Source organism: Anser brachyrhynchus, assembly GCF_964034855.1.
Source record: "Anser brachyrhynchus genome assembly, chromosome: 4".
Classification (NCBI taxonomy): Eukaryota; Metazoa; Chordata; class Aves; order Anseriformes; family Anatidae; genus Anser; species Anser brachyrhynchus.
In genome coordinates this window covers 45,417,357-45,430,953 of record NC_137698.1, presented here as the reverse complement: position 1 = coordinate 45,430,953, position 13,597 = coordinate 45,417,357, and the positions used below count along the sequence as shown (strand labels likewise).

Below are 13,597 nucleotides of genomic sequence, written 5' to 3'. Positions count from 1 at the left end.
CATGAAAGCCTCTCGTGAAGCCTCGCGTTTTCGCTTGCGGGCCGCATTTCAGAACGACAGGAAAGGGTGTTCTTCAGACGATGGGCGAAGGTAAACCCCGACGGCAGCCCAAACGGCGGCCATAACCGTACCACAGCCCCGCCTGAGGCGCGGGCGGGACGGGCAGCCGCTGGCCCCTAGGGGGCGCGAGGCGGTTGTAGCCCGCCCCCTGCCCTCCCCTAACGGTCGCCGCGCGCTGATGACGCCGAGGCGCTGCGCCACCAACGGCCGCGCCTCGCGACCCAGCGGCCGCTCCGCCATGAGGGAGCCGCCGCTGTCCAACTGCGAGCGGCGCTTCCTGCTGCGCGCCGTGCGGGAGGGCAAGGTGCGGGGCCGCCTGCCCTCACCCCCCCTGCCCCTGCCCCTTCACACCGCCCCGGGGCCGGCCGCCCCCGCGGTAACCGGCCCCCCCATGTCTGTCTGTCCGTGTGTGTGACGCCCTGTCCGTCTGTGTGTCTCTCTGTGTGTGTCCGTTCCCCACAGCGGCTGGACGGGCGGCAGTGCTACGACTACCGGAACGTGCGCATCTCCTTCGGGCCCGACCGCGGCTGCTGCGTGGTGGAGCTGGGCAGGACCAGGTGGCTGCGGCCGGCACGGCTCTCCGAGAGGGGCACCGTGGGGAAGTGGGGGCCGCAGGGGGGTGGGAGGGGCTGTGTTTGGGTGCAGACCACAGATTACAAATAATTTATATAATACGGGTGGATAACAAGTGTAACTTCGTATCCCTTTATCCAGCAATCTTCTGTTACGTTTTATTGTCTTCCATGTATCAAACGCCCTTCTGTGTATGTGGAAGGGTGAAATACATGCACTTACATAAATGTTCAGTTACCGATTCCCCAGTGTTTTTGTCCAGTTTTAATTCTGAAGGTTAGGAGAACGTTCTGATCTCAGCAGTTAGTTCTCTCCATTGTTGACTATAACTTAAACATGTTGACTTGACTGAGAAATACAAAATAAAAGCCCAAATGTACATATTTTGTTTCTAGCGGTAGGTTTTTCTCCTGCCAAATTCTGTAGCTTAGTGGTTTGTTGCCCTCTGCAGGGTTCTTGGCCAAGTATCATGTGAACTTGTGCCCCCAAAGCCAAATCGGGCTACAGAAGGGATACTGTTCTTTAACCTTGAGCTGTCACCCATGGCTGCGCCTGGTTTTGAGCCTGGCAGGTACGTATCTTTCTTAAGAAGACTTATAAAAGGTCCACTGTTCTGAAGCATGTAAGTGTGCGGGATAATCATATTCAGTTTGGGTTAATTTTGTTTTAACAGGCAGTCTGAGTTACTGGTGAAACTGAACAGATTAATAGAGCGATGCCTGAGAAATTCCAAATGTATAGATACTGAATCTCTCTGCGTTGTTGCTGGTGAAAAGGTATGAAAAACTATCAACTTCAAATGGTTTTAAACTAAAGGGTACGTATAGTCAGTTTTTCAGGTGGTCTGTTTTGTTTCGAAAACTAGAAATTAAGACTTCAGGTTAATGTAAGGATCCATCTGACTATAGGTATTTTTAACTTACAGATCTATACAGAATTTTTGAAATAATTGGGATCCTGCACACTTGAATATTTCTTTGCAAAACAAATTTTAAGTGATACTTAACTATTGTGTGTGCCTTGTCAAATTAACCAGGTTTTAAATCTAGCACACTGGGTGTCTTGCGTATACCAAGATTTTTCATGCTAATTTCTTAAGGAAATAACCAAAGAATATATGTTGGTCCTTTTTATGATTCAAAAACTGAAAGTGTCTTGAAAAGCAATGGCTTTTCTGGAATCACGTTTACTCGTTACAAAGCAGTTACGTTTGTTTTTTCTCAGGTTTGGCAAATCCGTGTGGACCTGCACCTGTTAAATCACGACGGTAACATTATTGATGCTGCTAGCATAGCAGCAATAGTAGCCCTTTGTCATTTTCGCAGACCAGATGTCTCTGTGCAAGGAGAGGAAGTGACAGTGGTAAGTCAGACTAGATCCCAGTATAGTATCTCGGGTACCTGTTCCTTTCTGTCTGAAAGGAAGGAATTAAATGTTGATGTAAGCAGAGAAACTCCAAGATAACATAGAGTTTGGGGGTGCATGTGTTCCTATTCAAAATGTAAAAGGGTAGTAAGCAAGCCCGCTGACTGTAAAACTATATCAACTTCAATTTATGGCAACATTAATTGTAAAAAGGTAGGTATTTTACAGACTGTTTTAACGGACGAGCAATGTTTCAACCATATCATGTATTAGAGTGATGAATGTGCTGAATTTGCCTATGTAGGTAGTAAACAGGATTACACAAGAAGAGCAATAAGATTGTTAATATTTAGATGATGAATGTTTGTCTTTTTCCTTGCTTGTTATTTCTTTAAATACCTCTTTGTGCAATACATCATTTTAAAACCAAATGAATTTTGTAAATAATTGTCTTCTGGGCTAATTCTTTTCCAAGTACTCTCCTGAGGAGCGTGATCCTGTCCCCTTGAGTATCCACCACATGCCTATTTGCGTCAGTTTTGCCTTCTTCCAGCAGGGGTAAGGTGGTTTTTTTTCTTAAGTCTTTTTTGACAGAAACAACTTATTGTCAGTTCTGCAGAATTAATTTTAAACATATAGATTTGTAGGAAAAAAAAGCAACTCATGTTGACAGACAGATTTCTTAAAGCATTTTATCAGAAGTGAGAAGCCACGAACATATGTATGTGTACTGTGTGGTGCTGGTAGCCAGCTGCTTTCACAGGTGATAAGAAAACTTTCTTGGGGGAGTCAAACTCAGCTTCAAACTTATATTGTTGCGTTATATTTAAAACTTTGATTCTAGGACATATTTGTTGGTGGATCCAAGCGAACGAGAAGAACGTGTAATGGACGGCCTCCTTGTAATTGCCATGAATAAACATCGTGAAATTTGTACCATCCAGTCCAGCGGAGGGATTATGCTACTAAAGGATCAGGTAAATCTTTTCCTTGACCGGTCTTTGTCTCAGGTGTAAACTGCTTCCTGGGTTGTAATCTTGATATTGTAATATCCTTAATATTGTGAAGCTAAGGAAACAGCTGTCAGATTTCACTGGCAAACATCAAGTATTTTTAGACCCAGTGGAAGGGTGTGCTACTGTGCATCTATGCTGAAGAGCAGATGTAGAAAAGGACCGTTGTTTGGTCAGATAGGCATTTTTTTCCCTGTGATTTGGCTGTTGGAGGCTGTAAACAAATTCAGACTGCGTCTTCTTGCACAGCTAGAGGTTGTTATATTAACCTGTTGGATCACCTCATTGTGTATCCGGTCCCTTTTACTTGGATACCATATTTTAAGTGTTACTCCTGTGATCTGTCCTACAGCTCTAGTTAAAAATATCGTGCTTTCATGATTGTAAACTGTTGTTGTGTATGTAACAAACAGGTTCTGAGATGCAGTAAAATAACAGCCGTTAAGGTTGCTGAAATAACAGAACTAATTCAGAAAGCCTTGGAGAACGACCAGAAAGTTAGGTGAGTGCTTTGGGAAGGGATGGAGACGAGCATTTAAGAAATACACTAAAAATTGATGCTAACTTGTAATATGAACAGCAAATTGTTTTTCTTTGTAGTTGTTTTAAAGAGCAAGTATTTGTATATTTGAACTTTGAGAGATAACATTCATAAATGTGAAATAACCTTGAAATAATGTCTGTCATTGTTGACTAGGAAAGAAGGCGGGAAGTTCGGCTTTGCAGAATCTATACCAAATCAAAAGATCACTGCCTTCAAAATGGAAAGTGCTGCTGTAGACACCAACAACGTGGAAGAACAAGCAGAAGAAATCATAACTAAAGCTGACCCTCCTTCAGAAGTGTATGTTTTCTGTTTCTTGTCCAGGAAAAAAGCAGGCTTCCCCCTCCCCGCGTTAGTCCCACTAGCAGCTAAACACCCAAGGTTTCTCCCAGCTCAGGGTAGCCATATAGCCGTCAGAGGGAATATCAACATTGTATTGGTTTTGGTTCTAACTGCTTTTAGGTAACTTAATTCTTAGTATCTCCAAAATTTTTCTTAACTGCTGCAGTTTTGCCACACCAATATTGCACACTCCTGGGACAGCCCAAATTGGGGAAGGAATAGAGAGCTCCTGGGGAGACCTTGAAGAATCGGAGAGGGAAGAGGAGGGTGAAAGCGATGCTGCCACTTTTGAATGCCAGAGAATGGAAACGGAGGACACAAGTACAATAAGCAAAGCTAAGGGTGAGTATTCATTTGTCTCAATACTGCTTACACTTACAACACCACTTTGTTAATAGTCTAGAATTAAGAAGTGCAAGATGTCCCTATTGTAGCTCTGTGTGAGAGTTATACTCATTGGCTACTTTGACTTCACCTGGACAGGTCTTGTTTTCTTCAAAAGAAAACTTTTCTGTACTATAGCAAGACCGTCGGGTTAAGCACTAGCAATTGTGAGCCTGCTTTTCCCCTTTCAATATCTTTTTAAAAATGCTGTGATTATTAGTTACAGGACTTGTTACAGAAACTGATCAGGTTTTTTCTTTTTTTTTCCTTCCAGATGAACCTATTGTGCTGTCTGACAGTGAAGAGGAAGAAGTTGTCATCCTGGAACCACAGGAGGTACCAAACAAAACAAGGTAACCGTCAGGTGAAATTAAGAGGGGGAAGGAGCTGGTAAGGAATACCCAACAACAGAACGATGACAATCTGTGCTGAGAACTTTGGCAAGGCCAAGAAAGGTCTCAGTTGTTCAAGGGGATTATATAGCAGTGAGGAGCTTTAAATCGGGGCTAGTTTGTTCCCCTCTTGGAGGCCAGTCGCCCAGCTGACCTGCAGCTGTCTGAGGTAGTTACAGAGACCTGACTGATGTTAATCCCTCCAAAGGGAATGAGAGCATACACATGGATCTGAATCAGATGCTCCTTACAGATGCTGTAGAGACTTTACAGGCTATGCTACAGCTAACTTTAAATTGTATCTCAGAGAAGTTAGTTTTACTGCTGTATCTCTACTCTAGCCTAAACCTTCACTGTTGTATTTAGAACGTTTTCCAGGAAGCGTTTGAACTTTGCACTGAGCATGGTGAGTGGTTGCCCAGTTACAGATGATCAACCCGTGTTCCTTTGAAATAAAACAATACATTTATTTGATTAAAAATGTTGTTTGCTCACAGAACACAGACCACCTTGAAACAAGAAAATACAAGTAAGAAAGCATTTAACAAAAGGAGGAGAAAGAAGAGAGCTGCTCGTTAGTCATCTCTCCTTCAGTAATGTTGTATAATAAATGATCTGGTTTGTTATTTCTGAACTTATTTTTGTAGATAATCCCTCCCGCCCCCCCAGTCTGGTCCTGTTTCTATGTATATTTTATAAACTTACTCTGTGTAGGTTAAAATAAAGTCTCTGTAAGTGAAATGCTTTGGTAGCACCCAGCTGCAGCACAGAACACCCAGGTCCCAGGTGTATGATGCATAGTTTTCTTAACAAAACAGTCTCAGCAACTACTGAATTCTGAAGTGAGCTGTATCTAGTCAAGAGGAATTAGTTCTAGTTTAGTGCCCTGAATAGCTGCTTTTGATTAGTATAGGTGTTAGCACAGCGTGGAATTATTTAATTCCTTGGAACGGTCTTCATAGGGAGAAGTAGTATGCTGTGCCTGTGACCTTTCCCTGGTTACTCCGTATCTTAAGGCTTTGTACAAAAAGCAGCAGAAAGGCAAGTGCTTGACAGGGTAGGATGTCTGGCCAAATCCCAGGAGGCTGGCAACATTTTCCATATACAGGCAACCCATACTTCAGTAAGTTTTAATAAAAAGTTTAATTAAATATTACATGCAACAGACATGAATGCTTCTTGAACTATATTCAAAGAATTGTGCAGTTTAAAATGAGGCAAAACAGAAGAGGTTTCCACAGTAGTTCACCTGCCTGTTTTGTTTGAAGACCAAGTCACATTAGAAACGTGCACATATTTACAAGAGCAGTTAGGACTATTTTACATACAACCATAGATCTTTATGAAATACAGGCAAGAGAAAAGTTACAGTCACATATACTATATCCCAGAGTTACTTTTAGAATTTAATGCAAAAAAAAAAAAAATTTGTTCTCCCCTGCCCCTCCAGGAGCTAAACCAGTGCATTTGCTTAGTGTCAGTTCTTCCAATCCAAAATTGTTGCCAAGAGCATGAGAATGAGTGAAGATCTTCTTCTGCAGCACCACAAGACCTTAAACTTCTTCAGGAAAAAGAATTATATATTTTGCCATTGCTCTTTCTCTCTTCTTCATATGTAACAGTTTATACCCTACCTCCCTAGAGGCTTTATTTTGAAAGGAAGCAGAGGACTTATAGTGGATAGGCAAAACACTAGGACAGCACAGCCTGGGATTTCACAGCCTGGGCTTTTTTGGACAAAGCTTAGTCGCAAGAGCTAGAATTTCCTTTAAAATTAGGTTTAGAAAATGAAAGCTGTGAAGAATGATATTGCAGCAGCAAGAGCTGCCAATACAGATGAAGGGACATAATCATACTGGGCAAAAAGTCCAGCCTACGACTGAGGCTTTTTTATTTTTTAAGGCTGTAGAGGAAGCTGTATCAGACACTGTATGCTGAAAACAAAGCTTAGGGAGCAGGGGAGAACTTTTCTCTGTGCTATTAGAACAATAGTACAATGGCTTCCATCCAAAACAGAGCAAGGTGACATTTCATTAAGTAGTAAATAATAATACCATGAACTGAAGCCTTTTCACTTCAGTAATAATACGTGCTCTTTTCCAGGGTTCATGAGCGTTCCTTAAACTATTCATCTTCCACAGTTTGTTACCAGTAGATGGCCAGCCACCATTTTAGGTTGACTTTTCAAGGTCACCAGCTGCTGTCACAGCTGCGGCACACATGTTCTGCTACGTACCAATTCCCTCTCCTGCAAAGTTTGAGCATTTCCAATGCTAAGCACCAGACATGATACACCGTGTAGTTTTTCCCCAACTAGTTTTAGCTTTTTCCAGTGGCAAGGTACTGAAATTAAGCTGACAACTACCAGAGAACATGGTAGCCCCATGAAATGTGGCTCTTCATTAAACATTAGACATTAGAACAAAGCACGTTCTAAAAAGCTTAGATTAGCCAAAAAGGCAGCCTCTGCTGCATCCGTCTGCCTTAACCGGATGAGCTGCCACCCCGTGGATAGACCAGTTTTGTAGCTGAGTTGGTCCATGAAGGGCTCAGACTGCAGAGCAGGGGGGAGGCAGGACAGCAGGTTCTTAGTTACCAAATCAAGGCATGTAAATTGTCTCACCATAACTCATGCCTATCCACTTGATGGAGGTCTAGGTATTTTTTTTTAAATTACTATTTTTTTTTAATATAGCCCTTGCAAACTGCTTCACACCTATGTAGAATTCATACTGCTACCATTAGCTGTGCAGATGCCCAGTGCTGAATCAACTCTTAGTTAAAGTGGCACAGGTTTCGGCCCTTCCACAGATCTAGAAATGAATTCCAATTTAAGATGGCAGTACTAACACTCAGTGATTTTAAGGTATTGGCAAGACCACTAATATCAGATGTAAAATTTGTTTATTTGCCAACCTGGAAATGGCTCTGTTAAACCCACTTCCATGCATTGACTACTTTACATACACAAAGAACGGGGTAGGGGGCACATCACTCACTCCATTGATACAGGTTGAAGGTAGTCATCCATTTCATCTAGTAGTCGTCCATTTCATCTAGTGACAATTATGTGCTACTTTGCTCATGTAACAGTACTAGTAACTAAGGAGTAAGACCAGTTGCTTTACATTTTTGCTGCACACCACCTCACTGAGGAGCCCCTCCCCAGTGAGAAGGATGTGCAGAATTTGTACCATTCTGCATGTAGCCTGCACACCCCCGAGGACATCGTCTCCTCTCAGGGGCACAAAGCAACAGTTCAGGTACTGCAGCTCTGAAGAGGTGCAAGCTCAGCAGGCTGGTGGCTACAGTGCTCTTACTAGACATTGACGGGCTGGGGGGACAGCTAACACATTAGTGGGAATATTTTCTGCATATCCTAGTCCCAGCCGTGCAGTCCCTGCAGCAGAGCACCCAACCTGATGAAGAGCTGGCAGTCATTAAATACAAATCATGGCACATCCTAGGCAGTCTCGCAGAAGTCACTTTCAGGGAGGCGTTCTCCTCGTAGCTATACAGTTTCTTCCAGTATTACAGCTGTTAAGCCACATTTTGGATCTATACTAAGTCTCAACGTTAACTAGACAGTACAAAATACTGCTGTGGAGTCCAAGTCACTCTTGGAAGGAGAACAAGCCCTACTATAATAATAACGCACTGCTAGTGGTACTGTCTAATCTCTACTTAGATAAGCCGTCTCAGACTTCACTTGGTCTGCATGGTTAATCCTGCGCTTGAAGACAACATTCTTATTACAACACAGCGAAGTATTTTAACAAGATTGCATGTACAAAAGATTTACATTAAAACCACATAAAACTAACTTCATAATTAAGCTCATCAGAACCTGTATTAATATTTTGAGTGATCACTCCTAGAATTTTGAACCATTTTTAAAACTGTACATCATTTTCTTGTAATATACATTTCTCTAAAAGATCAGTCTCTTGATCATTACAATAAATTTAGTGTCTCTGGTGGGTCAATAAGTGATACTCCATGGTACCTAGAGAGGAGGGAAAAAAAAGATGCAGGATATGATCTTGCTCAAGTGCTCTCTGCTGTAAAGAATAACACAGATACTGCAGCAAAGCACAATTCTCACAAGGCACAGCCAGCAGGAAACGTTTTGGAGCTCCTCAGCCACCATGCCAACACAGATTTTTAGGAGCATTAGGTACCAACTCCTGCCCACCAGTTGCAGGAATTTCAAGAGAACTCCTCCAGTGTCTACCTGACCGCTCAGGCAGCGCTTTGGGTAGTGCCGGGAGGCCTGCTGAACAGGAAGCACTGCTCAGCAAAGCGTTGGGCAAAAGCCTTGAGAAGTCTCATTGCCATTTCACTTACAGAGGCCTGGTTTGACTTTAGTTAACCCCCCCCAGCCCTCGTTAAGCAGTCACATGCTACAGCAACTCCAGCATAACTACTGGCTTGCTGCACGGCCCTACCAGTACTTACTTTGTACTCTTGTACTTTTCCCTTATGGACTGTTGTGTGTGTTGTGCTGCTTTGAGGTAGGTCCTGTGTAGGTCCACGAGGCAAGGCTTGATGTGTTCAAGGGTGTAGCCTGTCACTTTGCACAGAGATTCAGGCTGAGAGAAAAGAAAAGCAAGAGGAGCATTTGAGGATGTTTGTCACACAGATGAGCTGGTAGAGGTTTTCAGCTTCCTATCAAAACTGTGCTGTCCTAGTAGGTTGAGATAAGGAGACTCTGCCAAGCACCGAGTAGCTTAATACCTGCTGCTCAGATGTCAGCAGTTCCTGTAGATTTATGGTAATCCTGAAACTGTCATATTCTTTACCAGGCAAAGCTGAAGTATTCCTTGCCCCCTTTGTGCAGGGTTTCTGCCCCCTTCCTCATCCCAAGGAAGCTGCTTACACCTTTGAGGAGGATCCCCAGAACAGTGCCTCCACAGATGGCTCTGCGTTCCCAGGAAAGGCTCCCCCCCACTTTTTCCAATACCCCAGGAAGCAATCCCTCGTTAACAGGCTACTGGTGTGGAGGGGCTGCGACTGCTGCAGCCCAAACTGAGAGCACAACTTGGGCCCAGCGCTCAGAACTTCGCATAGTACACCAAGCACACGTGCAAAGGCTCAGGGCGTAGTGCTACGTACCCAAGTTTGTCCAGTGATCGTATAGCCTGCTAGATGAAACGCTGCAGCAGCGATAACTGACGGCAAGTATTTCAGGTAGGGGTCAGCATCAATGAGAGTGAGCTCTCCCAGATACTGCAAGAAGACAAGAGTGAGAATCATCTGCTTCCGAAGGGAAGTAGAAGAGCATTCAACAGCTTCGCTAGGACCATTAATTAAGCTTCCAGTCCTGCCACCAAGTGGAGGAACAGCTTTTACAAGTTTCCGCTCAGAGCTGGCCCACAGGTTTCTTCTTTTCAATTAATGCCGCTACTCTCTTCAAGACAAGGTTGACACCGATAAAAGCAGGCAGCAGCACAGAAAGAGAGCGAGTGCACCAAGCCACCTCTGGCTCTGAGCATCTCTAAACAGCAACAAAACATGAGGAGTACAACCAAAAATACTTCTTTTAGCATCTTCTGTTAGCCACTGTCAAATACTGTTCTCATGCATGCTTTTCCAGCACCGCATCTTCTCTTAGAGGCATCTAAGACCAAGAGGGAAGGGCGCAGTTTGGTCTGACCTCTGCAGAATGAGACAAAGGCTTCCACTTTTAGGAGCTCTGGTACCTGCGATACAGTCAGGATGTCAGATAACTTCAGCTGAGACTTTGTGCTCTGCTGGGAAACTAGCCTCAGGACTTAGAGCTCACTTTGAGTTAAGGGAAAAACAAAAGTCCTTTCTGCCAAATGGGTGGGCGGGTGCGTGTATGGCAATGTTAGATAGGAACGAGGGAAGTACCCAGCAGTGAAACAAACCCTGGATTAAAATTCATCAATCTTGGCCTGCTTTGAGTAAGCATTCATGCTTGGGCCCGGCCAAGTGCCAGACCGCAACAGTAATGGAGTATCTCAAGCAGTAGCAACAAGACCTTTGTCTCCAGGAGTGCAGCACCACTTCTGGAGGAGCATGCAGCACACCGTGCACACACACACGTGTAAAAATACCAGGAGATGAGGAAGTCTGGACAGAAGAACCCTGTGCCATTTGTTTTCTACAAATACAGATCCTGTAAGATGCGTTAATGATTACATAACTCTCAAGCTGCACAGACCAAGCTAGTAATTCTTACCATCGATAAGCTCTCAACTTTAGCATTTGTCTGCTGATGCAGGAAATACTGAGTGAGGAACTGGTTGATTGTTGGAGCTGCCAAGTCAAATGACAAAACCTTCAAAATTAAGTGCTCCATCCTTAGAACTTGCTTCTTGTTGTAGGTGTCATCCGTGATGTAGACGAACTCTGCTACTTCAGGAGGGTAGATTTCCTCAAACTTTCTGCCATGAGAAACAGTTAAAAGCAAATATTTAGGTACTAGAGAATCAGGCAACTAGCAACATTTAATGAAAACCAGCATGCCGAATTAAATTCTGACTTGTGAAGTAGTCAGGTACAGTTACTGAGTAACTTTACTGCACTCAGTTCAGTAGGTCTTGAATCACCAGAACTTGAAATTAGAGAGTGCTAAAATAGGCTGCTTTTCTAGGACTAAGCCATTTGGGACTCAGAGTTACTAAAATTCCAGAAGAACCTACTACACTAATAATTGATGCAGACAAAATTTTCTTTTATGTCTTTGTGCACATTCCCTCAAATACCATTTAGAAGCCCTTTGCTGCTGTAGCTAGAAATAACAAATCCTTGCATTAGGCCAATCTACAACGATATCCCAGAACCGTGCTTGCAGGGGTTCACATAGATTGCCAGGCTCAGAAGTAGAAAACTGCTGCCTTTTCACCTAGTGTGAAGCCCTCCCCAGTCAACCCAACTACAGGCATCAAAAACGTGATAGCCGCTAGATTTCTGCCTATATGAGAGCAGCAGAAAGACTTTTAAACTAAGGAATTTCACTTACGATGCAAGCAGCATAGCTGCAGTACCCACAAGCTGAAGTTTTCCTCTCAAAACAGACATTGAAGAAAGAAACCTATCAATGTAGTTTACAGCTAAGTGCAGGGTTTCGTTCTGCAATTTGTATTCTTCTCCAACTTCCACCAGCCAGTCCACAAGAATAGCACGCATGTTGTTTGTGATATCAGGTTGCTTCTTCATGTAGCCTATTTTAGGCTTGCATTTCACCTGTAGGTTTAGATGACAGACAAGACTGAGTTTGGACGAAGTGCCTGTAGGGAAACACTTATTTATACTCCATTTACCACAGGTAAAGAGATTTTTAACAGGTCAGAAGTAAACAATGGTAAATGTAGCATCAATTACTTCAGTTTCTGTAATCTTCCTAACTTGTGTTGAGTGCATAGCACAGCCAATTTTATCACAAGAAACTGGTCTTGTGTTCACAGCAATAAGCACAGTATTTAGCTGTTTCTACCAAGCTTTACTTTAGTCACTGTAGCAGTAACTAGTGTTTAGATTCTTTACTCAGCCCCAAATTTCTCCCCCCAGTAAGCTGCATGCAAACAAGAAAACAGGCGGCATCTCACCTCCATTTCCCTAAGGTAGGCATGGATATCACTGATATAGTCTGGCACATTATTAACGTTTGGTCTTTTCTCTTCCACTTCTGAGGTTATTGAAATATCCATAATACTTGGAGAATCTACATGGAAGATAACAGCCACATGAAAACAGGCACCGTCAGACTGCTCCCTGGCAGTGCAGGGAACTACCCTGTCCCCTAACATGTGGATGGGGGCTCTCCACGAGCATTTGGGCTGTCACTCAACTAGAGTTGAGGAGACTATAGGGAAGCCAAAAGGTTACTGCAAGAAGCTTCCTGTTCCCCTTGCTGTTCTTTCCCCTAGGAATAAAGGGACGGAGAATGCTTTTGCAGATACGTAGTGCTCAGTGCACCCTCTGCTACCTTGTTCCTTAGACGTGTATCTTAAGGACTCAACTATTTAGACTGGAAACGGGTCAGGAGGACCAGAACTTTCCGTAGATGCAGAACTAGGAGCACGACGAAGCCAGCCCTCGGGCATTCACAGGGGCACTGCAGAAGGCTTTTGCGGCGCCTCCCGCTTGTTATGTGCTGGGAAGCGCTTCCAATGCCCACACAGGACGTTACAGGGAGAAAGTTTTATCAAGCACTGCCGGAGTAAAACCCCTCCAGCTCCACGCGGGTAGCGAAGGGGGAGGCTCAACCTGCGGCCAGCAGCCGAGGGGCTGGGCCAGGCGGCGGTGCCCGGGGTTCCCGCTCTGCCCCCCGCGGGCAGCACGGCGGCGCCACGCCGCCCCGCGCCCCGGCAGGTCCCGCCCGCCCCGCACGTACCGAAGCTGAGCTCCATGGCGTTGCCCAAGGGCGCCAGGGGCCGCCGCTCCCCGAGGGCCCCGACGGCGGCCCGCAGCCCCATGCCCAGCGCTGCCTCCTCCTCCTCCTCCTCCTCCTTCCTCCGCCGCTGCGCCGCGGGGCCGCCCCGCCGCCGCTGCTCTCCGTCGGGCTCATCCCGGTACACGCTGAAGGGCTGCGGCTGCTGCTGCTGGCGCCGCCTGGGGCCGTGCTCCCCGGCGCCCCCGGGCGCGGCTGACAGCTCCCCGCCGCCGCAAAATGGCGCCCGCCCGCCGCCCTGCTGCGCGCCCCGCAGCGGGCCCAGCGCCACGCGGGCGGCGGCGGCGGGCGGCGGCCCCGGCCCCTTGGCGGCGGCGGGGGGCACGTTCTCCTGGTCCTCGCGGGTCTCCTGCTCCGCCAGCATGGCGCCGCGCGGCCGGCAGCGGGGAGCGCGGGGAGCGCGGGGCGGCTGCAGCCGGCGTCCCGCCGCCGCCCGGAGTGGCGCCGCGCTCTCGCCGTTCAAGCGGCCCGCGACTATTGAACGGGCCAATGGGCGCCGGGGGCG

At 45.6% G+C, this 13,597-nt stretch overlaps 2 protein-coding genes across 3 annotated transcripts; one reads left to right on the top strand and one right to left on the bottom strand.

Annotated features, from left to right (window-relative positions):
- Positions 1 to 204: 204 nt before the first annotated feature.
- On the top strand, positions 205 to 5,398 carry EXOSC9 (exosome component 9). Of its 2 annotated transcripts, XM_080588719.1 has the most exons (13): positions 205 to 364; positions 523 to 617; positions 1,085 to 1,204; positions 1,307 to 1,409; positions 1,858 to 1,995; positions 2,474 to 2,556; positions 2,843 to 2,975; positions 3,425 to 3,513; positions 3,709 to 3,855; positions 4,064 to 4,239; positions 4,556 to 4,634; positions 5,040 to 5,079; positions 5,171 to 5,398. In XM_080588719.1, exons 1-13 carry the CDS (start codon positions 239 to 241, stop codon positions 5,204 to 5,206), a joined length of 1,365 nt encoding a protein of 454 aa, XP_080444845.1. In that variant the 5' UTR covers positions 205 to 238; the 3' UTR covers positions 5,207 to 5,398. The 2 variants fall into 2 exon arrangements, with proteins under 2 accessions (XP_080444845.1, XP_080444844.1); XM_080588718.1 differs by lacking the exon at positions 5,040 to 5,079.
- A 399-nt stretch (positions 5,399 to 5,797) lies between these two features.
- CCNA2 (cyclin A2) lies at positions 5,798 to 13,562 on the bottom strand. The gene is made up of 7 exons (XM_080588726.1): positions 13,036 to 13,562; positions 12,248 to 12,363; positions 11,662 to 11,885; positions 10,879 to 11,083; positions 9,789 to 9,902; positions 9,132 to 9,265; positions 5,798 to 8,679 (listed from the first exon to the last, which is right to left on the bottom strand). The coding sequence occupies exons 1-7, from the start codon at positions 13,454 to 13,456 to the stop codon at positions 8,628 to 8,630; spliced, it is 1,266 nt and encodes a 421-aa protein (XP_080444852.1). The 5' UTR covers positions 13,457 to 13,562; the 3' UTR covers positions 5,798 to 8,627.
- Between the last annotated feature and the right edge of the window lie 35 nt (positions 13,563 to 13,597).

Bases quoted from the DNA above. Each gene is read 5' to 3' on its own strand.
- EXOSC9 (XM_080588718.1), top strand. From the start codon at position 239: ATGACGCCGAGGCGCTGCGCCACCAACGGCCGCGCCTCGCGACCCAGC. The intron at 2,557-2,842 runs GTAAGGTGGTTT...CTTTGATTCTAG, and splicing joins TTTGCCTTCTTCCAGCAGGG to GACATATTTGTTGGTGGATC. The intron at 2,976-3,424 runs GTAAATCTTTTC...TGTAACAAACAG, and splicing joins TTATGCTACTAAAGGATCAG to GTTCTGAGATGCAGTAAAAT.
- CCNA2 (XM_080588726.1), bottom strand. From the start codon at position 13,456: ATGCTGGCGGAGCAGGAGACCCGCGAGGACCAGGAGAACGTGCCCCCC. The intron at 11,886-12,247 runs GTGAGATGCCGC...CTAAACCTACAG, and splicing joins CCTACCTTAGGGAAATGGAG to GTGAAATGCAAGCCTAAAAT. The intron at 9,903-10,878 runs GTAAGAATTACT...GTCTTCTTGCAG, and splicing joins AAGTTGAGAGCTTATCGATG to TATCTGGGAGAGCTCACTCT.